The sequence below is a fragment of the Acinonyx jubatus genome, chromosome E1 (assembly GCF_027475565.1).
Source record: "Acinonyx jubatus isolate Ajub_Pintada_27869175 chromosome E1, VMU_Ajub_asm_v1.0, whole genome shotgun sequence".
NCBI lineage: Eukaryota > Metazoa > Chordata > Mammalia > Carnivora > Felidae > Acinonyx > Acinonyx jubatus.
This window is the reverse complement of record NC_069397.1, coordinates 23,197,630-23,212,471: the sequence shown is the minus strand read 5'-3', so window position 1 is coordinate 23,212,471 and position 14,842 is coordinate 23,197,630. Positions and strand designations below refer to the sequence as shown.

General features: G+C 43.1%; 1 protein-coding gene and 1 long non-coding RNA gene across 18 annotated transcripts in view; one reads left to right on the top strand and one right to left on the bottom strand.

Moving 5' to 3' along the window:
- Positions 1-449: 449 nt before the first annotated feature.
- SYNRG (synergin gamma) overlaps positions 450-14,842 on the bottom strand; it is an 83,919-nt gene continuing 69,526 nt past the window's right edge. For 14 of the 17 annotated variants that reach the window (XM_027034326.2, XM_027034332.2, XM_027034333.2 and 11 more), the window contains 3 exons: positions 2,509-2,619; positions 2,121-2,156; positions 450-1,113 (listed from right to left, as the gene is read on the bottom strand). In XM_027034326.2, coding sequence (XP_026890127.1) covers positions 982-1,113; positions 2,121-2,156; positions 2,509-2,619 — 279 coding nt within the window. In that variant the 3' untranslated portion in view covers positions 450-981. The remainder of the gene's footprint in view (positions 1,114-2,120; positions 2,157-2,508; positions 2,620-14,842) is intronic. The other 3 variants (XM_027034329.2, XM_027034341.2, XM_027034342.2) reach the window with 1 other exon arrangement.
- LOC113592675 (uncharacterized) lies at positions 10,236-11,539 on the top strand. Its single transcript, XR_003412601.2, has 2 exons — positions 10,236-10,438; positions 11,284-11,539. It is a non-coding gene; the product is annotated as an uncharacterized LOC113592675 (long non-coding RNA).

Sequence of the window (14,842 nt, the reverse complement as noted above, 5' to 3'; positions counted from 1 at the left end):
TCCAACTGTGAATGAATTTTCAGGTCTCTCACATAATACTGCGAAGTCAGGCAGTACTGGTCCCTATGCAGTCAGTCATTTCTGGACATTTGGACAAAGGCCACTGCCAAGAGGTTTCATCCAGCTGCCTTTCCGAAACTTGTCTGCAAAAAATACCACGTTCACAGTCTTTGAGGTAAAAGAAAGTTTTCAGTGAAGGCTCCGAAAGGGGAAGGGTGTTTATTCATCCTGATACACAAAGATTTGGGCCTCTGTCAAAATGAACATTCAATCCATTGCAAAGTACCCAGGCGTGTTTTGAGAAAATGCCTTCTTGAACGCTGATAGTTTGAGAAATGAACAAAAGAAGAATTGGTTCAGCTGTGACCGCAAAGTCGGTAAATCTGCCCTCACACACTTCCATCGTCTGATGGAGATGAACGGAAGTTTTTTGATAAAAAGAACATCAGTTTAGTCACAATGTCCCCTTTTATTCATTTCAGATATCAACAAGCTACATGTGGGTAAATGCATTCTACTTCACAGGACAGCAGGGTTCTAGACAGAAGTGAGCACTGGCTCAAAACGTTCTTGCCAGTTCCAATCCTATTACAATTTATTTTTCTCCAAACGTCAAAATGCCAATTCTTCACAGTTTCAATATACGGCAGCAGCAAATGATTCCTTAAAGAAAATCGTGCCATATTTTAAAACATCTTAGCAGAACTAGAGAGAAATTAGCAAACTTCTGGTGCCACATGCAGTTTGGGCAGGGCAATTTTACCTCAAATCCCTAAGACTTGTGGTGGGACCTAGGGGACAAATGTCTGCAGGAACGACTGGGAGCTCGCAGCTTCCTTCTCACCCCTGACCGTGCAGGGAACTCCTCCTATAGCTTCGTGGAAGCGAACTGCGCAGTCCTGCATTCTGTTCATTGGTCCCTGTCTCCTCCTGGGGTATGATGGGAAAACAGACCCAGTAGGTACTTCAAAGAGGTACTTTTCAGAGCAAATCAGGCAGGATGAGGCCGGGAGGTTTTGGTTCAACACAGTTGATCCAGAAGTTGGCACAGCTGGCGTGATACTGGTGTCCTCCATATGCCAGCTTGAAGCTGTCCATTTCGGAGTTGAATGCCTGCCAAAAATAAACAGATATGTGGGGCGAGTCAGGCTGCTTCTGCACCTAAGAGCTGGTCGGCACCCTGCACGCATCCCTCGCCAGGTCACAGAGGCTGAGGCCACACTGGCACACACACAAAAGCTGAGCAGGTGGCTACAGGGGTTCAAGTGAGAAAGTTTTTTGCTGCTAATTAAAGGCATAAAAAAATCTTTACCATTAAACCCAGTTTCAGCAAAAGAAGGCCAAATGGTTCATAGCAAAGGCAGACCGAGGCTACGGGGGGTTGTGTGTGGGGGTGTTCATGTTACGGGGAACTAAAATAGCTGTGGAGGATTTTTATCCCTCGTTGTGCCGAAGGGAGCCCTGCCCTCAGGCTGGCACTGAATGATACGTACAGTCCCTTCCATTTCTGGGGCTGATTACAGTCCTCTCATGGAAAAAACAAAAGATTAAAAGCTCTCAGGGTCGAATGCCACTGGGACCTGATAACGGAATCAACGTAATTAAAAAGTCCAAATAGGTATAGGATTTGTAAAAATAAAGACATTGAACAGGTCAGAATTACTTCCAGATGACTAATGCTTACAGGTATAAGTCACAGCCAGCCAGTCCTCACCTCAGTTCCCTGGAGGGTGTCCTAAAGCACTACAAGTAAACAAGTAACACAGAACTCTAAACCCCAATTTGTTTTTGATCACTGCCAAATCGTGACGCTCTCTGATCTCGCTCCATGTCACAACTTCCAGTCTTCCAGAAGTTGCTCATTCTGTTACCTTGTTCATCACAGAGGGAAAAATGACTTGTAACACCAGAAGCCAATTACAAGAGCTACGAACATGCAAACAAGACAAGTGGACCCACGCAGACACACTAGCTGGTCAAATCAAACAGACTATGGGAACAGACAGTAAAGGGAGGATTCATGGTCACAACAGTTCAGGATGGCAGTGGAATCATCTGATTGGCTTTCCACACTCAAAATTAAGATGGAGATGCTAAGATCGTGTATAACTGGTTCATACTTTTTTGGGATGTTCTTCTGCAGGCTTCTCTTCTTTCTGAAATAACGTTGAAACCATAAGGTCAACAAAATTCCCAGGACAGGGCCTCCTGCCCCCAAACAAAGCCTTACAGGCTTCACCTCTCTCTACCACCCCACTGTGCACAGGGCGCGGGCACAGTGCAGACAGCATTCTGTTAGAGAGGGAGGAACTACCTCCATTCACTCAATGGCTTCCCCTACTGCCCTTTTGTAAGAGTACATGTACTTCCGTGTCAGACTTCAGGGCTTTATAAAAATCCCCACCTGTGGTCGTAGACATTGCAGTGAAGTGGGCTGGATGGGGTCATCCCCAGGGGTCATGTCAGGGAAGCGCTGTGCCATCTGCAGGGGGAAGGTGTGTCACTCACCCGGCTTCTGGAGTCCACATTTAAAAGGCACACCCCACAGGCAAGTTCCTGAGCATTTTTAATCCCAGGCCGTAGCATACAAGAGGAAAAATCCAGTGAATTCTCATCGGGCTAGGAGAACAAGACAAACAAGTAAGGACTCGGCAATTCCAAATGCTGCTGGCTTCACTCCCTAATCACTCATCCCCAGTAGGTCCAGCAGCAAGTGAAGTAACTTCTAATACCATCGATACAATTGTTCAATTTCCCAAACATTTACTGAGAGTTGCTGTGTTCTAGGTGCTCGGGACACTAGCATGAGCAAAACCCGGTACCCGTCCCCTGAGAACTCACAGTCGAGGGTGGGGACGGGCGGGTAGCAGGCAGCACAGGGCCACAAGGACTACCCCAGAGCACATGGGCTGGGCGGCACTTACTCCAACCTGAGGGGGAAAGAGCTGGATGACAGAGAAAGCTTCCTGGCACTTACAAACATCCTGAGTCTTGACAGGTAGATGCTAGGTGAGGGGACGGGGAAGGGCGAGGTAAGGGAGGGGACGGTATTTATTCTGTGTAGAACAAGCAACACAGGCAAGGGCAAGGCCTCTAAGCAGAAGATAGAGTGTGGGAAGAACACTCATAAGTGTGTGGGAGCCGTGCTTATGAAAGGAGGGAGGAGATGGAACTCCAGCATGAAGGTCTTGGAAGGACTAGAAGAGACTGTGTCTTGGGAAGCCATTAAGGGTTCTGACTGGACCGGGACAGGATCAGGATTGTGTTACGGACAGATCCCTCTGGGTGAGGTGTGGGCAATGAACTGTGGATGGCAATCCTCAAGGCATGCACCTCAGTTACAACGCCACTGTAAGGGGTCCGGGAGACAGTGAGGAAAGTTAGAACTAGGGAAGTAATGGCGGGGGCCGGCCACCTGAAGAAGCCCGGGTCATGTGTGGGATGTGCAAGGAGGGGTGAGGCTTAGGCAGCTGGGAGGGCTCGGCATAGTAGGCATGTGAAAGGAGACCCACATTTGGGGCTGAGGGCTGGGAGGAGTTCGGTTTGGTCTAAGCGGAGTTGGAGTTGTGTGGGGGCAGCCAAGTTCCGACATCAGAGAAGCAGGAAGACAGATACATGGGCCTACTGCTCAAGGATGGAAGAATGAGGCATTATCAGCTAGAGAGTACATACACATACAGCTATTATCAGTGAAGCCCTTACTTGCCAGGCACCACGCTTAGCTCTTCAGGTGCATTATCTAATTTCTTCCTTACAACAAATCTGTGGAATATGGGGTAAGATATCTTTGGAAAGCTATCAATTTTTTTTTAATTTTTAAAAGTTTTATTTATTTAAGTAATCTCTACGCCCACTGTGGGGTTCGAACTCACAGCCCCGAGATCAAGAGTCACACGCTCTACCAATGGAGCCAGCCAGGCACCTGTGGAAAGCTGTTCATTTCTTAAAAGTTAAAATACATATCTACCATATGAACTTATATGCAATTCCACTCCTTGGTATTTATCCAAGAGAAACGAAAACATGTTAACAAAAGTTTGCACAAAAAGTGCTCATGGTAGCTCTATTCACATAAGCCAAACTGGAAATAGCACCTATCTATAAATAAGAAAGTGGGTTAAAAACTCATGGTATATTAGTACAATGGAATATTACTCACTGATAAAAGGAACCAAATTGATACATGCAACAATGTAGATGAATTCCCCCCCACCCCTTCTTAAGTAAGTGCCATGCCCAGCGTGGGTTTTCGAACTCACCCCCTTAAGATCAAGAGTCGCATGCTCTACCAACTGAGCTGGCCAGGGGCGCCTTTTTTTTTTTTTAATGAATTTTTTTCTTTTTAGATGAATTTTTAAAACATGTGAAGAAGCCAGACAGAAAAGCACATATATATTAATTTTATATAAAGTTCTAGAACAGGCAACTCTCTGATGACAGAAGTCTACGGAAAATGGTGGTTATTTCTGGAATCAGATCAGGACAAGAGGAAACTTTAGGAGGTGATGAAAATACTCCATACATTGCTGGGGGTGTGGGCTTACATGGCTAAATGCATTTGTCAAAACTGATCCAACTATATATTTAAGATCTATGCATTTCACTGTAAGTTATCCCTCAATTACGAAAAGCACTTGAATTACAAAACAAAAGCAAAAAAAGGGAAAAAAAAAGTTTCAGAAGAGCTGTATATATTTTTTCAAGATTTTCTTTTTAAGTAATCTCTCTACACTCAACACGGGGCTCAAGGAACTCACAACCCCGAGTTCAAGAATTGCATGTTCCACCAACAGAGCCAGCCAGGTGCCCCAGAAGAGTTACATTCTTAGTGTAATAAGTTTTAGATATACCGAAACCAATTTGTTTTGCTTATATATGCCCTAGAGCAGAGGCTTCTCACACTTGGCACCGTTGACATTCTAAACTGGATAATTCCTTGTTGTGGGGCCTGTCCTCTGCACTGTAGGATGTTTAGCAAGACCTGTGGACAATTTGGGGGCAAAATCATCCCCTTCTTCCACTTTCAAAAAAAAAAAAAAAAAAAAAAAGACTTTCCAAAGAGAAAGAAACGTGCACACATACAAACACACACACACACGTGCATACATGAGCTTATTATAAATTCTTATTGATATAAAGACTGAGTAGCACATAATTTACAAATAACAAATATACAATTATCTTTACTGAAAATTCCATATAATCCTTTGATTCTCACAATGCTTTCTCTGAAAATGTCTGCCCAATCCTGGGATCCACAGTCAGCCTGTGCTTGCTCTCACCAGAGTGTGGATGCTGTAAGTGCAGGCTGGTGTTTCTCAGTGAAGGGCTAAGACTGAAATGAGGCAGCACATTTCAGAACGTCCCCCCTCTGTCAAATACGTGAGTGACTATGTTGAATTGGGTAACTGTTCTCAAACGCTGGAGAACATTCCCTCAGCTTTGTGATGTATTCACAATACAATGGCTATAGACACAGTATACTTTGATGTCTGATCTGCATTATTAACATCTGCTCGATAACCTTCATAAGTCTAGACAATCAACAGTACAACAAATTAAGCACTGATCTGTAGCAGTTGCGGATTTCCATGGTATAAAAATACTCCCACCACGGCTGATGTCAAGGCACCAATGTGAGGTCACTGAATCTGGCACTGGGAAGGGATGCTGACCAGGGTGACCAACTTCCTAGTTTGCTCAAGACCGTCCCAGTTTCAGCTCTGAGAAAATCCCTCAGCTCTAAGCAAACTGGCATCAGGGGTCGTCCAAGGACAGACACAAAGAACTGCTAAGGACTAAGCAGGTAGAAAGGAAGTGAGGATGGGAGTCGGTAGGAACGAAGTAAAAGGATCAAACAACTGTCCTATCTTGAGGACCTGAAACAAAAGCAGCGTAAGCCAAGCATAAGCAAGTTAGAGGGTTACCAATCTGGGTTCAGAACAGGTCTGAATTAAGAGGGCACAGGTACTGCGGTGTGATGTGATCACGTGAGTGGGTGGCCGAAGTGCCATGGAGACAAGGGTCCTGGAGTCCAGGGGTCAAGGATCCGGGAGCCCGGCATGTTGGCTGGTTTGTCCTAAAGGATACTGATGTGACCCAGGATGATGGCAAATTCCTGCCAAAATAATGGCCACATTTTCTATAATTAGTTGAGGCTGAATCACTGAGGAATTATTATTTTGTATTTGAAAAATTGTATTATTTTTTCCCTAGGAGAAAAAAATGGGATTCTCCCTATAAAAGTGTATAGATTATATATGATGTTTGACCATCCCTTTCTAATTTGAAATAATAAACCATGCATTAGGTCCACAAACCTTTTTTTTTTTTTAAGAAACAGATGATATTGTTTACTTGTTTGTTTGTTTGTTTAGAAAGGGGGTGGGAATCTTAAGCACGCTCCATGCTCAGTGTGGAGCCCCACTTGGGGCTCGAACCCACGACCCTGGGATCATGACCTGAGCTAAAATCAAGAGCTGGATGTTCAAAAGACTGAGCCACCCTGGTGCCCCACCCCCCACCCCCACCCCCCCACAAACCTTTCTTAAACTAACTTGAGCTGCATTCAGATCACACCTAGGGAAGGAAGGACAGACAGTTCTCAAAGAAAGAAGAGGCATGAGGACTCTGACCTTGAAGTGAATCTACATGGTCTTAACCAATTCAGATAATAATCCAACCCCCCCCCCCCCCCCCAACACACACACACTTTTTCCCCTTTTTTCTTCTCTAGTGCAATCATGACCAAGTCTGGTCAACCCTAGAGGCAGCTGGTGCTATTATTTGTTTGCTGTCCCATTCTGTCACCTTTAAATGGTTAACAGTTTCATTGTCTTACCTGCCTTCCTCAGTTGCTGTTGGGACCTTCAGAGATATATAAAAAGTGCTCTGAGGGACACCTGGGTGGCTCAGTCAGTTAAGCGTCTGACTTTGGCTCAGGTCATGATCTCGCGGTTTGTGAGTTCGAGCCCTGTGTCGGGCTCTGTGCTGACAGCTCAGAGCCTGGGCCTGTTCAGATTCTGTGTCTCCATCTCTCTCTGCCCCTCCCCTGCTTGCTCGTGCTCGCTCTCACTCTCGCTCTTTCTCAAAAATAAACATTAAAAAAAAAGTGCTCTGAAATGCCCTAAATGATAAAAATTACTCACTTTGACAAAATCTAAAAAGCTTTTTTAAGAGGTTAAAAACATAGCAGCACTTCCATAAACCTACGTTATAGATATTTATCATGTTACTGAATAAGGACTATTTGAGAAATAACTAGAATCTAGGAAAACTCTGAATCTTGAAATCAATCCAATACCAGCCCTTTAGGTATCTGTTTGACCAAAGGCATAAGGAAAACGAATGAAAAGGTCATTTTGTAATCTCCCGTAAAAATCATAAGACTCTGCATAAACTATCCTGTGGTCAAATTAATCTTTGAAATGATAAAAATTAACCTTTATAAATACACTGCCATAACCCGGGGGGGAGGGGGGGAAGCGGGGGGTTGGGGGAGGTTGCCGTAGTACACAGTAACAAAGTGACACCAATTCTCGGCCATAATTCTTTAAGAAGGTATGCCCTCTACAGGCCATTTTAAATTGAACATCATCTACATCAGTTAGCAAGTGTTTCATGCATTTAGTAAAGATTTCTAAAAGTAGTTCTATTACAAATGACCTGCATACACTGAGTCCCAGAGTCAGACTGGGATACATAATCCTGAATCTTTAGCCAATAATAAGCTGCTAAAATGGTGTCCAAGAAAATCATTATTGAAGAAGAAGAATTTGGTAGTAATTAGTGTTCTTTACAAACATCCTCATTATAATTCTTCTGGACAAATGGTAGGATGGGCCTTTCTGATCCCCTTAAATTGTGCAGAGCTGCATAATTTGTACATGTGAGTCACATGTGGCACTTCTGGGAGGAAGCCTTTAAAACCGATGTGCTCTTTGTCATGTTCCCTTGACCCTCTCACCGGGATCAGCTATGATCCATGTGGTAGAGGCTTTGTCAGCTAGGTCCCTGAGTGAAGGACCCGTCCACAGAGACCCCTCCAATTTGAGATGGACATGTAGCAGGAACAATACAGCTCTACTGTGTTACATCACTAAAACCGGGTTGGGGGAGTTGTTACTGCAGCATAAGCCAGCCTAATCTGATACAAAAAAACTATCTGGACACAGGTTCCACAAGCAATTCTAGACTTTTGGTTTGGGTTACAATGTAACCATCTGGATTCTTAGTTGCAATGTTTTGTCTAACTTTTCCTATAGCTGCTATAACAAAGTAGCAAAAATTTAGCTGCTTAAAACAACACATTCTCTTAGAGTTCTGCAGGTCAGAATTCTAAAATGGGCTGGAAATACAGTGTACTTTCTGGAAATTCTATGGGAGAATCTGTTTCTTTACCTTGTCTAGCTTCTAGAGACCACCTGTACATTCCTTGAATCAAGGTCCCACCTTCCATCTTCAAAGCCAATAGCGCAGAATGTGCCAGTCTTTCTCTTTGCTCTGTCATATCTCTATTTCTCATGCTCACTCTCCTGCCTTCCTCTTTGTGAGACACTGGGCCCACCCAGATAATCCAGGATAAATCCCCTATCAAAAGACCCTTAATTTCATCACATCTGTAAAGTCCCTTCTACCTAAGGTAACAAATTCAGGTTCCAGGGATTAGGATATGGTTATCTTTGGCAAGGGAGGGGCACATTATTCCATCTACCGTATCACCTTCTGTCAACGAGGACAGCCATGCAGAAACACAATGAAGATTCCGTCTCAGGGTGCCTGGGTGGCTCTGTTGGTTAAGCATCCAACTCTGGATTTCAGCTCAGGTCATGCTCTCATGGTTCATGGGTTCAAGCCCTGTATCGAGCTCTGTGCTGGTGGTGCAGAGCCTGCTTGGGATTTTTTCTCTCCCCCTGCCCCTCCCCTGCAAACACACCCTCTCTCTAAGTAAAGAAACTTAAAAAAAAAAAAAAATTCTGTCTCTAAAACATTGTGTGGCACTGGCAAGATGACAAAAATGTTATCATTACTAAAAATAAACTGATCTCCTAAAATGCCACAGCAACACGAAGTATATACTCTGAAACTCACTGCTTATTTCACGTTGAAAGGAAGTACAGGGGGGCCTGGGTGACTGAGTAGGTTAAGTGTCTGATTCTTGGGTTTTGGCTCAGGTCATGATCTCATGGTTCGGGAGTTCGAGCCCCATGTCAAGCTCTGGGCTGCTGGCATGGAGCCTGTTTGGGATTCTCCCTCTCCCTCCCTCTCTGCCCCTCACCCAATTGTGAGTGCTCTCTCTCTCTCTCAAAATAAATAAATAAAAACAAAAAACAAAAAAGACAGGAAATAAAGGATTATATTATACTGAGGATAACAGTGACATCAAAGCCTGTGTGATTTTCAGTCGACTAGAGGTCAGGAGAATAAGATCGCAGTCTCTTTTTGGAGATTTTATATGGCAAAAGTGGATCAGTTTTGTTTTCCAGGGATGAATCTCTCTTTGTTCCAAACCTACTGAACTTCAACCCTTAGGCAACAATTCACTCATCTCCCTGAAACTGGTGATTCCCACCTCCCGAGAAACAACCAGTACCTTCAGTCTGTGCCCAGAGGAGATGTACTTGTACCACAAGGGGGGGTTTTGGTCCACGATGACATGCGTGCTGCAGGGAAAGGGAAGCAGGAAACTTTGCACTGTAACTTCTAGCTTCAATAAATATCAAGGAGCCACAGTTTGGAGTTTAGGATTGTGTACTTTGCTTTCCTTAGCCCAAGCATTACTACTGTGATGTAGCACTAATATTCTAGGACTTTTTCACCGAAGAGAGGCAATGCGGTCACTTTTTGATGGGAACAGTTTCATGATGTCTTCATGGAGGAAAAGCATCCTCGAAGCTGGCACTGACACAATAGGAAAAATGGACTTTTAAAACTACGATACACATTCAAATCCCTGCTCTGTCAGTTTCGGGCAAGTTTCATCTCTGAGCCCCAATTTCTTCACCCGTAAAAATGGGGATTATACTACTGACCTTACAGGATTGTTACCAGGATTAAATGAGAATGAATGTCAAGAATATGGCACAATGCCCGGCAGGATCCAGGTGCAAATAAACTATTATATTACGGGAATCAAAGAGCCTGGCACTGGCAATTTGGTTCATTAAGGAACTTTAAATTCTACCTAAAACGAAGCAGTGATATAAAGAGTTAAAAGCTTCCACCACAACATCAGCCACACCCCTCTCTAGTGACTTCTCTGCTCCCAGAGTCCCTGGGGCTTGCACAGTTTTGCTGCAACTAAGTGAACTCCACACATGTTGGTTTGTGTCATTTACATTCACACATCTATCTATTTTTAGGGTAAAAGCTTCTTTGTGACAAGACTTAGACTTCCTCTGGAGACTATATGCTATTCTTCAAGCAGCAGGCAATTCAAGTAAGTTTTATAGACCAAAGACCTATCAGTTATCAAGAGAAAATGACACGGTATAATTAGGAATAATATCTGAGCAGAGAACGGTTGTTCTTCTGTCACAGCTAATTCGGTGAAGAAAGGCACTTATAACTGGAAAAGCATGGGTAAATACAACAATGAATACTCAGCGGTGTTCATATACAATTTGAATGCATTCCTGTGTTGTGTAGTTGCAGACTAATTAATCTCTATACTGTAACCCAGTGTCTAAAAAAAGTCAGGTAAAATCACTCACTAGACCCTGATGCTAGATATGAAAGTTCCTTAGGGGAGTTTGAATGAGAGGGCATGAATGCCTGGCAACTCTTCCCATTTACCTCACGTTCTGACACACTGAGGGATTAAAATCACCATATGTGAACAGGGCAACACTTCCCAGGTTAGATGGGTAACCAGACCCAACAGGCTTTCTCCAAGATCACAAAAGCAAATTCTATGTTTGTTTGTTTGTTTGTTTTTTTAAGATTTTATCTTTAAGTAACCTCTACACTCCATGCGGGGCTCAAAGTTACGACCCCGAGATTGAGTTGCAGGCTCTAACGACTGAGCCAGCCAGGTGCCCCTCTATGGTTTCTTTAAAAAGGTCTGAACAAAACTAACCCTTGGTATGAAAAATCAGAATAGGGATCACCTCAGAGTGGAATGATGACAAAGAAGGAGCACAAGGAAACCTGGAATGATGGGATATCCTCTAACTTGTATAGGGGCATTGGTTACTGTTGGCTATTATTTGGGGTGTGCACTGAATGATTTAAGTAACAAAACTTACTGAATGATACAACTGAGCTTTTTGCATTTCTCTACAGGAAGGAAGGCAGGAAGGAAGGCCTGGAAGGGCAGAGTCCAGAAGGCAAGCCTGTCTCATGAGCAGCGGTGGCACTGTGGGGAGCTTGGATGTCTAAGAAGTTGTACAAGAATGAAACTAGCTTCCACCTCACCCAGTGGCAGCAGCTACCTCAAGAAGGAAATACAAAATAGCAAGCAACTCAAGCCAGGATTCTCCTCAATTATCCTTTGCCCCAAACTGAAAAGGATTAATACATAATGAGCTTGGTTAGTGCACTGGGTCTTTTGTGATAATTTTTCTTCAAAGAGCTCGTGGCAAAGAAAGAAGCTTTGCTATCGTGGCCATTTTTTTTTCTACCAGCGCTAGAAGAGAAGAGATGGGTGGCTGATTTGAGGGTCTGTATAGAAATCTAGTTTTCAAAGCATTGTACAATAAAAAAAATTAAAAGCTTTAATTATAAAAGAAAGAAAGAAAGAAAGAAAGAAAGAAAGAAAGAAAGAAAGAAAAAACAAAGAATCTTAAAATCTAAATGGAAAAGGGAGGCTAATCTTAAGCTGGTTTTTAGTCCTGGGCTATAACAACAGGGAGGAAATGTACAGAAAAGAACTTGACTCTTTCTATCAAGTTGCTGCCAGGAGAGATGCCTGGCGTTTCACCTCATCGACTAAGTAAGTAACAACCCTCTTTCCCCAGAAAGGCTTTTGCTCATCTCTGGTTTTACCCACCCAGCTTGCCCATTTCAAGGAGGCAACAGAGTATAGTGGGGGAGAAGCAGAGGTCTTTTACATTGAATCCAGGTCTAATACCTTGGTGCCCCCATTTTCTTCATCTGTAAAAGGTGAAGAATAATAGTATCTACCCTCAACACTTCTGTATTAAGTAAATTATACAATATAAAGAGTTAAGAATAGGGTACAGCACATGGTAAGCACTCAGTAAAAGTTGGCTAATGATGATGAAGATATTTAGGCTTTTACCTGGTTCGTACCAGCACAAAGTTAGGAAGCAAAAGATGAACGAATTAGGAGAGAACCAGACACGTGCTGACCTCTAGACTGCTAATGCTTGGTCTTATACATCTTGTTGCCCTAAAAACATGCCACGAATGAGTTTTGAGGTAAGACCACTGTAAGACTGGGTACAGAGGCTCTGATGAAGCAAAGGTAACAACACACTGAACGCTACGATCAACAACTGGTAACAGAGCCTCCTCTATTCCACAGCCACCCTTGAATATGTCATTAGTCAACCCACTTTATTTGTAGCTGGAGCTTAGAAATATTAAAAAACCCATGGTTTCATCATCCAAGCACAACCCTGTTGCCACTCTGGCACATTCCCTTCCAGCCCCATAGTAACAATTCTGTGTTATTTCAAACTCTGTGTTCCCTTAAAAAATGGCTGCACAACATCCCAATATATGATGCTTCACACAATTTACTTGAGTGACCCTCTCGAGTTCTCACTTTTACAAAGAACAACTTGTGCATTTAACTTGCTTCTTTTTGTGAGCTTGTATTAGAACTGCTGCCTTAGGAAATTATTCTGTAAGTGAAGTTGCTGAGTTAACTACTCAGAATGTGAGTCCTTTTATTCATTCAACTTTCATTGGGTATTTATGCAGTGCCTGGCACTGTGATCAGACTGAGAATAAAACGTGGTCTTGGTCCTTGTCCTCAAGGACTTCACAGGTGGCGGTGGGTGTGGGAAGTATGTTGCTAAATACCCTTTATATAGGGTGGTACCAATTTATGTTTTCTAATAAACAGTCCCCATTTTACCACATCAACACTATTAGGATTCCAATAAACAAGCCAAACAAAAACTGGGTTTACTATTAGGTAAAAAAATGAAATCTTGCTTGAATTTGAATTAATGTTTACTGGTTAGCTGTGCCTCCTCTTGTATGAATCACTTCATGGTCTTGCTCAGCTTCTACTGGGATATTGGTGTATTTCTCATGGATTTGCTATGTTTTCTTTATGGAGCAAAGATGTGAGCCCACCATTAGGACGCACTGCCGTGCTATTTCCTAGTTTCCCGTTTAGTCTATTTTTCCACACTTGAATGACTCTCACTAATTTGTACTTGGAGCTCTGCAAATTGGCCTATACTGAGAGATTTCATAAGAAATGACTCAGTGAAATCTATTGCTTCATCTGCTGAAAGGATGTTGAGGATAACACAGGTTACATTAGTTTCCTCTTTACAAGAGCCCACAAAAGAAATTTCTTTCTGGTATCAGTACCAGGAATAATTATGTGTCTCCTGAGTAGTGGGTTTATTTTTATGTTATGAACACAGTGAATCATGGAACTCATCGTGTCTTCCTTACCCTTCCTAGAAAGGGTAAAGTCAACTAACTACCGCTCACCACTAGCAAATGTAAAGCACTTTAAAAGCACTTCACCTTCTCTCTCTTCCTTTCTTTTTCCCCCATTTCATTTTTCTTATGCATTTATTTAAAAAAGTTAAACCAGGGGGCGACTGGGTGGCTCAGTCGGTTAAGTGTCTGACTTGGGCTCAGGTCATGATCTCACAGTTCATGAGTTTGAGCCCCGCATTGGGCTCTGTGCTGACAGCTTAGAGCCTGGAGCCTGCTTCGGATTCTGTGTCTCCTTCTATCTCTGCCCCTCCCCCACTTGTGCTCTGTCTCTCAAAAATAAATAAATGTAAAAAAAATTTTTTTTAAAATTTAAACCAGTTATTAACATTATGAGGTATAAAAGTTTGAAAAAATTGGAAGGGTCAAAAGGTATAAAAGAAAAAGTACAAAGTCCCACAAAACACTGTGTTAGAACACCAAGAAATAAAGGACACAGTCTGGGGGCGCCTGGGTGGCTCAGTCGGTTAGGCGTCTGACTTCGGCTCAGGTCATGATCTCACGGTTCGTGAGTTCGAGCCCCACGTCGGGGTCTGTGCTGTCAGTCCAAAGCCTGGAGCCTGCTTCAGATTCTGTGTCTCCCTCTCTCTCTGCCCCTACCCCACTCACACTCTGTCTCTCTCTATCAAAAAAATGAATAAATGTTAAAAAAAAAAATTAAAAAAAAAAAAAGGACACAGTCTGGCTTTTAAGGGGCAGACAACCAGGCAAGAAGCAAGCAAACGATTACCAATAAGCGCAGTAAGTACGAGGACAGAGAGAAAGGCGCTGTGGACACACACCGGAAGGGCGTTGAATTCAGACTGAAGGGCTCTCTGGAATGACTTCTGGGGAAACGATGCAGAGGCCAGAGGGAAAAGCAGTCTAACAGAGAATGAGAAGCAAAGGCAATCCAGGGGATAGAAGGGGCCTTATACACTGAGCTAAGGAGCTGAAACTTGATCCTGAAGACTATGGAGAGCCCACTGCAAGATTTTAAATGGGATTTGAATGACATGACCAGACTTGCATTTCAGAAAGAATGGGCTAGAAGGGTGTGCAGAATAGATTATGACAGGGGATAACAAAATGAACCAGCAACTCCAGCTATGCGGTCAGAAGTGATAAGGACTGGAGTGATTGAATGCATTAACAAAATAAGGTTCCCATTTTTATTACACTTTCTAGCTATTATTAATATGTAAGAATACTATGA